We start from the raw sequence: 13,755 nt of genomic DNA on the forward strand, positions 1-13,755 counted from the left end.
GCAGGTGTCAGGAAATGCAATGGGTCATGTATGCAACTTATGGCAAAACATCCTATTGAAATTATGGATTAAAAGTTAAGGTCACAATGCACATTTTATTTATGTGACTTCTTCAAATTATTTTTAACCCAGCAACACAACTGCCCAAGGTGTAGATATGTGAGAATTGGGAAGTTCAGTGTTGAGAGAGAGTGTAAAGAGTCTTTGTGAAATACAGACAAAAAAAAAAAAATCCAAAAGCCTCTTCAGGCAGGTCTCAAGATTCACAACTGGAAAGCCAAAACTACTTACATGTTCCCCTCTGGTGAAAGTCATATACTAAAACTGAAAATATTTAGACTGTCAAAATTAACTATTACTTTTCACAGACTAATATCACTTGAAATGTATAACATAGGCTCATTTCATGAGGGGTTTTTTTCCCAGAAAAAAAAAATTACATCAAACTTGGATATCTTAATGTTCATTTTTAGGGCTTCTCCTCAAAGTCATTTAGGCCTGCTATTACAAGAGAATGAGAAATTTACAGTAACTATATTAAACGTCGCCATTAAAATATTCCTAATTCTATTAATACTTAACATTGATCTCAAAAACTGGTTGCGTGACAGAGGCACTAACAGACTGAAAAAGATTCCAGATTTTATTTTTTTAGAGTGAAAAAACACACCCAGGACAAGATTTCTTTGATTAATAAACTTTCAGGAAATGGAGCAAGTTGTTCTGGGACACATTCAAAACTGGTAAACTTGAAGTTGGAAACGGAGTTTAACATGCAACAGTGGAAAACAAGTATCTGAACAAATCTTAAAACACAACCTCACATTTTTCTCCCCCCAACTGTTCAAGTGGCAGACAAAATAAATTACCATAAATTATATGCCAAGGCAATTTAAAAACAAAACAACATGAGGCTGAGGATTTCCTTAGCTCCTCCAGGAAGTGTGTAACACTGTGCTTCTGGCCTGCAGGCTTGGTCTATCGGGGACTTGTCAAACGTCAGGATAGTTGCAGTAATATACCGCAGAGCTGGCATCCGACACCACCGAGGAAATGGCCCCGTGGCTGTCGGGGAGATTCACACTAGAGTCATGTCCTTGGTAGGGGAGACCCATCTCGGGCTTGCACACGAAGTGCAGATACTGTTCAAATTCCGTGCGGTCCACCTCCCCGAGGAGCTCAGCGGGCTGGCTCGGGTCCGCGCCATCCCGGCAGGGCAGCGCCTCAGGAGGGGGCGACGGCTGCCCCGGGCCCGGCGGGTGCTGCTGCGGCTGCATCTGGAAGCTGCGCCCGCCCCCCGCCGCCGGCGAGCCCATCGCGCCATAGTACATGTGCAGAGCGCTGGGGGGCGCCAGGAGGCCCGGCATTGCAGAGCCCGCCGTCTCGGGGCCGAGCCGGGGGTGCATGGGGCCGGCGGGTGGCTCCGGGGGCACCCCGTAGTCCGAGGCCTGCGCATAGCTGTAGGGGCCGGCCGCTGGACAGTCCCCGGGCAGCGGCGCGGCGAAGAAGGCCGGATCCGGCTCCACGCCGTCCAGAGGGGAGGTGTCGGGCGTGGGCAGAGGGTAGCCGTCGAGCGGGGGTGCGCCCAGGCCCTGGCAGTCACGGTAGTGGCCGCCCATGTGCGGGGGCAGCAACGGCGGGCCCGCGGGGAAGCCCTGCTCCGGGAAGGGCAGGCCCAGGCCGTCCATGGCCACGCGGCCGCCCTCGGGGCCCAGCGCAGCCGCCTGCGGCTCGGCGAGGCCGTGCAGGAATCCGCCCTCCACCCGCTTCAGCCGCTTCACCTGCTTGCGCCGCCGCGGCCGGTATTTGTAGTTGGGATGGTCCTGCATGTGCTGCACGCGCAGCCGCTCGGCCTCCTCCACGAAGGGCCGCTTCTCCGCCAGGGTCAGCGCTTTCCACGACTTGCCTGCGTGGGCGTGGGAAGGGGGAGAAGGGCGCGGGGCTTACTATCTGAGCTCTAGCTCCCAGGCCACACCTGACCACACCTCTCCCCTCCGACCTTCAATTGTGCAACTAGATGGGGGAAGGGGTCAAGTTAAAGAGTGAAAGTATGGGACTCCGGAGGCCTAGGGGGAGTCCGAACACTGGGGCAACACAAGAGATCTAGGGTCCTCTAAGGGCATCCCTACCTTCTCTTAGCCACCTGGAAGCGGCTTTCCCGCTCACCCACTCCGGGTCGTTTGAATAAATGAAAACGCTCTCTATCCGGGAAAGGAGTCAGGGAGCTGGCACCACCAACCCAGCTCGGCGCCAGGGATGCCCCTCGCCGCCCCTCAGCCGCGCTAGGAAGCCGCCTCCCCAGAACCCTTGTGCCCGTGTCCCCGGTCACCAAAGTAATCCGGGCACCGATGACTGAGGCCGAAAGCCCCTTTGCAGAGTAAGGAGAGCGGAGGGCAGAAGAGGAACCTAGGGCCCCAGGGAAAGACGTCGCGGCAGCACACCCCTGGCCTCGGACGCGAGGCCCCCACCCTTTTGCGCTTAAAGAAGCGGCAACGCGATTCGCACTACCCTGGGTCGCGAGCTCGGACTCACCCAGCATCTTGCTCAACTCAGCGTTGTGCAGGTCTGGGTTCTGCTGCGCCAGGCGCTTGCGCTCGTCCTTAGCCCACACCATGAAGGCATTCATCGGCCGCCGGATGCGAGACTCGCCCTTGGCTCGACCCGCGGCCCCGGCGGGCGCCCCGCTGCTCGCCGCCGCCTCGCCCTTCACCTTCATGTCCCCGAGGGGGCTCAGCGACTCGGCCCAGGGGCAAGGGCCCAGCCCGGCCATCACCGCGGGCAGCGCGCTCCGGGTCTGGCTCTGGTCGTCACTGGCGTATCCCGCATCCGGGCTGCTCATGGCGCTCCAGCCCTGCCCCGCGCCCCACAACCCTCCGCCGGACACGCCGCCTCCCCCGACACGGGGGTGGGGGAGGGGGCGGGGAGCGAGGGCGGCCGAGGCCGGGGGCTGCTCGAGTCTCTCGGGCCCGAACCCGCCGCTGGTGTCCCCGGCCAGTCCCCAGTCCCCGGCACACTGCGCGCGCCCCACCGGCTCTGTGACACTGCGGGCACCCCCTGGCCGCTGGGCCTTTTCTGCACCGACGTGGCCAATGGAGCGGCGGGGGCGGGCCGGGAGGGCGTCCTGAGGTCCACGCCCAGCCACCCGCCGGAGTCCCAAGTCCCGGCTGCAACCCCACGCCTGCCCTTTTCCCCTCCCCCGGCCCCAAGCCCAGAACTACACTTGCCCCCGGGAAAACTGGCTGGAGCCAGGCTCTGGCGCCACGTCCTCTCCGACTGGAGAAGGGGGACCCCTGAAAAACCTGGCGTGCTGCTTGTACCGAAGGATAGAAGTATTTGTCCACGATGGTTCGATCAACACACTAAGCTTCCACTCTTTATTACAGAAGCTAAGGCTGTTTCAGTGGTGGGTGGCCTAGCTTTCTTCCAAGGAACCCCACGGGGGTCTTCTTCAAATGCATTTCATCGAATGCAGTAGACGCTGTTGATAATCAATAAAAAATAATTATTTCCCCGAGGACTCAACTTACTTGTATTATATTCAAACTGCTGTGACGGGGGTAAATTCTAATTTCTAAAATGATTAAATACGAAATGATTTTCTGTAACCAATATCTTGTCATCCTGAAGAATTTAAAGCCTTTATTCATAAGGATGAACTAACCCTTGAAACTTCGTACATGAAGTCAATAATAAACATTACAAAATTTTCTCCTATGTATTCATTAAAAGACGCAAAACAGTTTTTACTTTTAAAAGGTAGCAAAAACAGCAGCAATATTTATCTAAATGCCCGTCTGTTGGAGGAAAGAGAGCAATCCTTTTGAGCAGCAAAATAACTGTAGGTCTTAGGGTCAGTTTAAAGTGGGTCTGGCTCTGGTCTTCACCGGCGTATCCCGCCTCCGGGCTGCTCAAGGCGACCCAGCCCTGCCCCGCGCCCCTCCACCGGCCACGCCGCCTCTCCGACGGGGTGGGGAGCGAGAGGGGCCGAGGCCCCGCTATCTCCTGGGCGGATAATTACCCTCACAGATAGGGGATTCCTATACATTTCTCTAGTTTGGAATGAAAATCTGAGTGACTGTTAAACTTGTATTTAAATCTGGGAAACCTTTTCAGTGGGATTTTTAAATAAGCCCTTATATTGCACTTATTTATGGCACAGCACGCCACACACTGTTCTTAGAGCTCTCCAAACCTTAGCAAACTAGTTTATTCTTGTAGCCCTGTGAGGTGGACACTATTCTATCTTACAGGAGAGGAAACAGGCACAGAGAGGTTAAGGAACTCACCGAGATCACAGCGTTGGGGAGTGGAATTCATCTCCAGTTGTCTGCTTTCGGGCTTGGAGCTGCCAAAACCAAACTATTGTGTTTGTGTATTTGTGTTGTTTTCTAGGGTAACTAACACAATTTCTACATAATTAGATAACTTTGCAAAGAAATCGCTACATCAATCTCCAGAACCAATTTTCGTTGTTTACAGTGAAGGGGTGATGAAAAACCAGGCTTACACCCGGGATCTGGGAGGTAAATGCTGCAGGGTTTTGGGTGACATTGCAGCGACAAAGTAATCTATCAAGTCTGCATATTCGTGGCATCCATGAAGACAAAGAAACACAGAGCCTTTGGAAAGCCCTGGCCTTCAGTTTCTCTGGCATTGCTATTTCTCCAAAGAACTCTCACGCACTAGTTTTCAGCCAACTTTAATTCTGTGGGACTGTGGCACACTGGCTGCCCTCCCTCACCTTTAGCGGCCAGTCTTTACACACTGGGACAAACTAAGAAAGTAGTTCTAGTTCCTGGGTCTCTGCAGTGCAGACAAGAAAAAAAAACTTAATCTGCTATCGGAAATCAGAGAGAGGTGTTATTTTTAATTGGTTTTGAAGCAGTTGATCTTAAACAAATTTAACTATGTACTTTTCCTTTAAGCTTTATTTTTTTCTGAAAAAAAAATGGGCTTTAAAATTAAGCATAATTGCATTCCAAATGGTTATATAAGTAAGGAAACTATAGGCGTGTGGAGAACAAATTAATCCAGAAGCACCTTGCTCCACTATGTTTCCTTGGCGATCTTCTCTAACTTTTCCGAATAGTAATAAATATATTTTCAAAGATCTCAAAGCAGAATTTTCTATTAGGGGAAACGTTTTTATGAACTAATAGGAGTTTTCTTAGACTAGAGATTGAAAACTAAACAAGAACGATGCCCATTCTAGAATCCATTTTGTCTATCTAGATTAATCTATTTGACTAATTCCATAAAAAATAAAATATAGGAAATGCAATCCAGGTGTGAGTCCAAAAAACGTATACGCATGGATTTAGCCTTGTACACTTTCCTCATCCTCATGTTCCTCCTTGACCACCTCATTACAGGAAGAGGTGCCAAGAGGGTCTAGAAACGGATGGAGAAGAAAAGCTTGAGGTTCCCCATTATTATTTGCACTTGTTCCTGGAGACTAACGACTGATCTTTGCTGGTTATGATTACTGAGAAATAAAGTGAGAACACAGCATCCATAGGATGGAGTTGGAGGTTCAGATTTGCCCTCCTCCTGCTTCTCATAACACCCTCCCTGGGAGTTATAAAGTAGCAGTTAACTTATATTTACCAGGAAGGAATTATTGTGGCTTTCCAAGACTAGTCCCTTTTATATACCATTACCTACATGTAATTTCTTCTGATCATTCACTTGTCATATATTTTGGGGGGAGGGTGTTGGGGACCACATACAATAGAAGTGTGTGGACTCTTCTATTTCGGTCTCTTTACTAAACGCCGTGTTGGAAGTCGAGATCAGGACGTTATCAGAGCCAGCCACAAATGCCAGATGAAAAGCAGCAAACATCCGGAGTGACTTCCTGCAAGCCTTGCTTTTCTCAACACGAGAGATTTACGCGCGGGGGGGCGGTGGGGGCCCTAACAAGTTTCGCGAGTAAGAGCCTTGTACACCCGCTCGTGTAGCCGGCCGCGTGCATTCGCATTGCACAGTCCAGGATTTCTGGGCTCCTGGCTACAAATTGCATTCGCGGTTCCCAGGCCAGACCCGAGGCTCGAAAGGCTGGGCGAGGAGGCGACTAGCGCAGCAAGAAGCTGTGCCTGTTACCACTCGGGGTTTTCGGCCAGCGGGCGCAGAAATTAACCCGGGTAGGTGACGAAATGTGATTTAGGCCTGGAGGAGTCAGAGCCTCGCTTTTCCCCAGGCCCCTGAATGACCAGGCAAAGTCTGGCGATTTCCTGCAGGCTTTTGTGTTTTCGATGCTCGGGAAGCGGGAGCCGGACGAAGGACACTCAAGTCGATGAGGAAGGCCGTGGGCACCCAGACAGTGACAGATCCGGGTTTGCTCTGGAGACCAAGTCCGTGGGGGCGGGGAGGGGAGTGCGCGCCGCAAGCCCAGGGAAAAGGCCGGGCGGCCTGGCGGCAAATAGACAATGGTATCCCTGGGACAAAGAACAACAATAAGGCCTTTGCATTTATAAATCGCGCGCCCGGACGGCCCCCGGGAGCCGAGCGGGAGGCGGCGTGCGGCGGCGGAGCGCGGCCGGGGCTCCGCACCTCCAGGTAGGGCCGCAGCCCGACGCCACCGATTCGCACCGTGCGCCCCGGCGCCGACTGGGCGGTGTCGCCGCGCCTCTTGATACCTTTCGCGTCTCCTCCCTGTCCCCGGGCCAGTCCCCCGTAGGTCCGGGATGCTAGGTCGAAGGTTGTAAGCGGGAGAGGAGAGATGGGGAGGAAGGGGTGACAGAGAAGATAGCGGCCCTCCGCCGCACCCCCTCACCCCGCCCTCGGCCCGGGAGGCCCCCGCACGGTAGGAGCTGTTCGGACCCGGCACCTGGAGCCCGACTCTGGCCCTCGGCTGCGCAGGCCTCTCCCGCCGGGGCCGAAAAAGGGCGACGGCCAGAAGGGCTTTGGGGACTCGTTCCGCACAAGGATGGGAGGCGTGCGTTATGCTTTCACGCCCTCTCCCCCTCCCTCTGCCCGCATTCCTCCCTAGTCCGCGACCCCTTGAGGCCGCCCCCGAACCCCGCCTTAGCAGCGGGAGACTCCTCGACCGTAACCCTGTTCCCGCTTGGCCCCGCCTGGGGTTTGCACTGGCGAAGCAGGAAATGCGCTGTTCCCGGTCCACTTCCCTGCTCAGAAACTCGTCCCCGGGGGTGTTTCTTAGATCCCCCCAGCCCCAGCTGTGGTCCCGGCTTGAAGCGTGGGCTCCTTCCCTTTATTCCTGGCGTGGGGAACCTGAGACTCCGGGGGAGGCGGCGTCGGGGGTGAGGGAGAGAGAACCCAGCGCCTTTGCCAGGACAAATTACGTACACACCCTGTCTTGCTGTCTCCTTCATCTCTGCCTCGCAATTTTAAAGGGAATTTCAATAGCGGCATTGCTTCTATGCACCGACTTCTGCTGACCTCCTCCTCCCACCTTGCTCACACCCTAGAAGAGGCCGGGGCGTTCCTCGTAGAGTCATATCCTTAACTGACCAGACAGTCTTATCAGCGGCGTGTCCACCGTGAGCAGAAAGAACACTTGCACTCCCACCCGAAGGAGAGCGGACACGGCCCCTGCCTCCGAGGAATGTACAATGCAGTACCATTAGTCTTCCTCTTTGATTTATTAACTTCCAGCTGGGTGTTCTAGGCCTGTTCTACTGTAATAATTTGTTCCTGGCATGTAAGGTGGTGCTGACATCAGTACGCCAAGCGCTTTGAGGTATTTTTTCTAGTAGAGGTAATAGGTTGCCTTTCTAACCTGAAAACTCTGGCTTGCCAAGATTCCCTAGTCAGCAAGGCTGGATTTTGCCAGGTAGTTGGTTTGGGCAAGGTGTGAGTTGTGTGATCATGGAAGTGATCAAAGTTAAATAGGTCATAAGACAGGCCACTCCTGACAACACTCATTATCCTCTCTTCTGTGCAACTTTAGCCATAGCAGATCAGATTTTGAAATGGTACCTGAGTTGGCTTCCAAAGCTTCTCAACAGAAGAGAAAATATTAGGGGTTTGATTTTCTTGCAGTATTCAGTTGACCTCTGTCACCTGAATTTTCTTCTCTGTCCATTTCTTGGACCTTGCCAACAACTTTGTCAATACTTTATAATTACAACCAGGATCTTTGGTTCAATTCATCTTTATATCCTCAGAGCACACAGTCCGTTGGTATTTAATAAATGCTTATGGATACAATAACAGTCATCCTTCCTAATCCAGTCTTGGGGTCATCTCCCTTCAAGGCAAGGCACTAAGAATTATCTCTATGAACCTCAACAAAGACTCGGTTCTCATCTCAGACACACCTGTGTAGACCATGTGGTCATTTGACTTCAGGCCTGCACTATTCTCTCTCACTCTCTCCTCCACTAGCAGTTCAGTCTCCAGTCATTAAGCACCTGAAATCCCATCTGTTCTGAGGTTTAACTCAAGTCCTATTGCTTTTCTGAACTCATTTGACATGGAAGTGCAGGTCAAGAATGTACCTGGAAAATTTTGCATGTGGATATAATGCATAAGCAAATTTCTATCTTTTGGGGATTTTTCAAAACCAAAACCTTTAGTATTAATTTCTTCATATTTGCAGAGTATAGTTTACAAAGCGGTTTCATCTGATTCTCACAATAGCCCTGAAGGTAGGAAGTCTTTGTTATGCCCATTTTTCAGAAGAGGAAGTTGAGACTGAGAAAGGATAGGATCTTGTTTTGAATTTCTTTCTGTGCCATGTCTGTTACCAATGAAGGATCTGATGGGATTTGTAGGGACTAAATGAAGACAGTGGATAAGTAGAGATGGATTGAGGAGTCTTGGTGCAGAAACTTGGAGTCTTGTCCCTAACTAGGGCATGGTACTTTTTTAATATCAGAGATACAAGGCTGTAACAAGAAAGCATTTTCATTTGGAAGATCTATAATTGGGTATTTTTATTAGATCACATAGTTAAAGCCCTAGATGATAGCTCATTTGAGTATTATTTCCTACAAACAAATTCTAATTCAGCTGAAAAAATGCAAACAGTTCTAAGTTATATGAGGATAAATTTAAATATAAAGCTGAGGTCTCTGAAGCTCTGCCCCTGTCCTTCACGCTCATTCACGCTGAGAGAGACTTGGTTAATTATACTGAATTGTTGTGATCTCCCCGCATGTTTAAGGTCTATTCTATTGATCTCCTCTAAACCTACTGCTAAGTCTTTAAGGCATAAAAACATACACAAAGCAGCTAGGCAAGGCGAATTCTCTCCATTCTTGTTGTTTGGGAGAGAAATGGAAGGCACATACTAATTCTGTTTTACGAAGTGGAAAATTAAGGCACAGAGCAATTGGGTAATTTGCTTAGTGCTTCCAAATCAGTCTAAGAGACAAGAGAAGAACCTATTAATTTAATCAATGAGTACTTATCCAGCACCTGTACATCTGAAAGTCCGTGCAGCATGGTGCATTTGCTATGAGCACAAATTTGGGAGTTGAACTGCTTGGGATTGAATCCTAGTTCTACAGTCTACCACCTGTGTGTCCTTGGACATATTATTTAACCTCTCTGTACCTCCTCTGTGAAGTAGAGGATAATTATAGTAATGACTTCAGAGAGTTTTATGAGGATGAAATGAGTTAACTGTTCATAAACTGCTTAGAACAGGACATGGCATGTACCAAGTACTGCACAGGGGTTTAATAGTAAAATGAAATGTGGATTAATGCATGTTAGCATATGAAGACATGCTGGGAGAATAAACAATAAAAAGCTACCATAGTAATGAAGGTAAATACACTGCAACAACTAAGCAAGTGTTTAAAAAAAATAGTGGAAGTTCATAGTGTTGTAACATCTATTATAACTGATAATAACTAATGCTGTCATGCTTTAATCACAATTGTCTTATTACATTGGCAAAAGGTTTTAGAGAAGTCTATAAGCTATCATGCATTTTCTAATTATATTTGAATGTGAATATTTTTACTTTGGTGGAAAAAAAAATCCTTGTTTTGTGTATGTCAACCTTCTAAAACTCTGCAAGGAAAAAATACATGGCATTAAAAAACATTCAATATTCCATCAGAAAATCTTTGAAATGCAAATAGACACCTTATAATCAGCATTTACTTGGGTAGGATGAGATTCTTCTCCTAAAGGCATAGAGAGTAAGTTCAATTTTGATAACTGTGCCTGATACACATGTATTTAAAGGAAGAATAACCCAAAAATGTACAAGCCTTGCCTAGATCTTGCAGTGTAGTATAACGAAAAGATTCTAAATTCTAGTCTTGGTTGTTCAATAACTTACAATCCGGCAAACTGTGGGTCATTTAACCTGCCTCATCCTCAATTTCCTGAAAAAAGGAAGGGGAAAATACCTGATCTCTTCCCAACTTTCCCAGATACAGAAGTGAACAAATAATCACAGAGACTTTTGCAAATTAAAAATTATGCTATTGTGTGTGCATGTAAGTATGTGCATGTGTGGATGTCTGGGTGTACATGCATTTAGAGAAGGTTTTTTGTACAGAGAAAAGTAGCAAGTTGAGATAAAATGGAAGTACAGATTGTAAAGAATATTAGAATATTGTACTGCTTTGGATTATAATAGAATGCTGCTATCTTTAGAGTAAAAGCTTTTTTTCTTTTTTTAACTAATTACTGCACAGAGGGTCCCATCTTTGATCTAGGGCAAAGTAGATTCTATTTTTATGAACTAAGACTATGGATTTACTGGAAAATCACTATTTCAGTAAAGCTAACAGATTCTTTCAGTGGCTAATTTAAAACTGGAATTTGGAGTCAAATGGACAACTCTTTCTTTTTGACACTTTCTTATTATGTAACATTTTCCCGGAAACTGACCTGACATTTATGGAATCCTAGGGCTGAAAAGGACTCCATGACCCCTCCCCTGCTTTCCAAGTTCTAGAAATTTATCCTAGAGAGAGTTTGGAAACATGGAAATGTCTTACACAGGAAATAATCACATATTTCACTAATATATGAAAGCACCTGTACATATATGGCTATATAAATATGCAGGTGTTCTTTTAAAATCATTTATTTTGAAATAATTTCAGAGTTACAAAGAAGTTGCAAGAATAGCATATAGAACTGTATCACCTTCACTGAGACTCTCTGATTTGTTAGCATTTTATCTCCTATGCTCCATCTCTATCTAAATAAACAAAAACATTTCCCCACATTTGCTCTCACTCTCCATTTCTAAAAATATATAAATGTATAAAACAATATAAATACATAATACATTAATATATAATACATATGTTAATGATCATATAATATGTTAACATATACCTATACATTATAGATACTACGTAAATATGTAATACATCAATATATGTAATCTTTACATATTTAATATGTACTCACATATTAAAGCATATATATATATATATATATATGTATGTATGTCATTAGCCTTTTTCTGAACCATTTGAGAGCAAGCTGTGACACGATGTCTTGCTCACTCTAAATTCTAATTCTCCATAGGACACTCTTCCCCTATAACCAACAAATAGCCAATCAAATCAGTAGGTTAACATTACCACCATACCTCACTACCATCTAAGGCACATGCCCGATTCAAATTTGGCAAACTGCTCCAACAAAGTCTCTTTTTACTTTCTGATCCAATATTCAATCCAGGATCACACATTGCATTTCGTTATCATGTCTCTTCAGATTCCATCTGGAACAGTGCCTCAGTCTTTCCCTGTCTCTTGTATGTCTGTCTGATATGGGCTTAGGCATTCTTGGCAGGGAAACTGCAGAATGGTGATGTGCTCTTCTCAGGGCAGGACAAGGGAGGCTAGATGTCAGCCCGTATCATTACCAGTGAATCAACCTTGATGACTTGATCAGGTTAGTATCTGTCCAATTTCTCTATCTTCAAGTCACCATTTTTCCTAGTGCCATTGATGAGTATTTTTTGAAGGGGAAGCTCTGCCGTTATGCTAATGTCCCACTCCTCATGAAACCTCCACTTACCTGCCTAGCATCCACTTAGGGGGGTGACAGTTGGTGGTTTTCTATTCCCATCATTCCTTCTCTATTTTTTCCTTCTACTGTAAGGAAGTTTCTCCTTCTTTTATTTAGTTGTTTATTTATTTATATCAGTATGGACTCATGGATTCCTTCTTTATTCAATGACTTATCCTTAACTAATATTATTTGTTTGGGTGCTCAAGTTGTCTCAGATTTGGCCATCAGGGCATGTTTCAAGGTGCCTCCTGTATCCTTTTGATATGTCCCTATCATTCTTTGACCATTTCCTTTCTTTTTGATGTAACAAGACATTCCAGGCTCATCTTATACTTTTCTTTCCTCAGCCCTGATTCAGTCATTTCTCCAAGGAGTCAAGAGCATCTCTTAGTTGAGGGTGTCATTTAGAAACCAAGATCTGGGTTCTCATCGATATTAGAGTGTCATTGCTTCTAGACACCTTCAGCACACAGAGCTAGGAAACATATGCATACATGTGTGCATTTACATATACACACACATAGAGCTATAACTATTTCTATATCTACCTCAAAAAACTATTAAAACCATGAGTTAGTTGAGGACACCTCCAATTCCATCCTACATTCAGAGTTCTTGCTAGCCTGTACCGTTTCATATTTAGAAATCCCTTTTCTGATAGTGAGAAGCCTGCCTCCCAATACCCTCCATATATCTGCCTATTTGCTCACTGTAGTCAGTCTCTCAACTACTCTGCCCGCCTGCTCTTGGCCCCCTTTTCTTGGCTTTCAGGCAGGCTAGCACTTGATCCTCCTAGCACTCCACTTCTTACATGCTCTGAAGCAAGGGGAACAAATAATTACTTGTTTAAATTTATTTTAAAATTGTTTTAATTATAAAATGGGCACATAACTTATAATATCAAAGTTTACTTCTTCACTACCGTTACTTTCTGGCAAATTCCTCAGGAATAAATTAAAAACGAAATGACAAGGCATTATTTTTGTTTGTTTTCAATGGAGTCACCTGTACTCTTGAAACTACAAGACTGTACTTTTAAAACCAAAATATCTTCCTTGGGCTTTCAGCCATGGCTAAAGCAAAACCAGAAATGGGCTTGACGTAGTAGGGTTTCTTTTACTAAAAACTATAAGAAAGAGGAATAAGCCTTAAATAATGTTTTCCAGAAGTGTTAATAGGATTTGTAGAAGTTTTGAGGAAATACTTCATAAATATGTTGCCTCTCCCCTCTGTAAGCCGCAACCCCATCCATATTACTCTCCATGATCTTCAGTGAAAAAACTAATACATAACAAGTCAAATTTCATGGCTTACCCAAAGTGCAGAGGTTGGCCAATCTAATTTACACTGCTTCTATGCATGGTTGAATTCTCGTGAGTCATTGCCATCTTCAGCGTGAGAGAGAAAGTTCAGTGGAACTATATTAAAATGAAGACCAAGTACTGAGCCTCCAAATCAGGCTCAGCCCCTCCCTAAACTGCGTCTTCCACGGCTGGGCTGCCTCCTCTCAGCGTAGCTGAGGAGCTGCACTCCCGGCAGCCCCTGTAGCCCTGGCCGTGAGCAGGTGCAAGTTCAGCTTCCGCGGACACCCAAGGCACAGAACAGGCTCCTCTCTCCTTGGCAAATCTTCTCTCCCTTTCCAACACTGAACGAGGAACATCTTACCGGGTCATTTCTACAGAAAAGGTGATGATAAAACATCCCGGAGCTAAAAGGGGCAGCCTCTGGTTAAGCAAAGACTATAAGCATGAATGATTTAACAAACATTAATCACACATATACGTATTAACTGGT

The 13,755-nt window shown here is 46.6% G+C and overlaps 1 protein-coding gene across 1 annotated transcript; it reads right to left on the reverse strand.

Annotated features, from left to right (window-relative positions):
• Positions 1-630: 630 nt before the first annotated feature.
• Positions 631-13,290, reverse strand: SOX17 (SRY-box transcription factor 17). Its single transcript, XM_014857748.3, has 4 exons — positions 13,276-13,290; positions 4,287-4,345; positions 2,533-3,478; positions 631-1,906 (listed from the first exon to the last, which is right to left on the reverse strand). Exons 3-4 carry the CDS (start codon positions 2,837-2,839, stop codon positions 993-995), a joined length of 1,221 nt encoding a protein of 406 aa, XP_014713234.1. The 5' UTR covers positions 2,840-3,478; positions 4,287-4,345; positions 13,276-13,290; the 3' UTR covers positions 631-992.
• Between the last annotated feature and the right edge of the window lie 465 nt (positions 13,291-13,755).

Source organism: Equus asinus, chromosome 12, assembly GCF_041296235.1.
Source record: "Equus asinus isolate D_3611 breed Donkey chromosome 12, EquAss-T2T_v2, whole genome shotgun sequence".
Taxonomy (NCBI): Eukaryota; Metazoa; Chordata; class Mammalia; order Perissodactyla; family Equidae; genus Equus; species Equus asinus.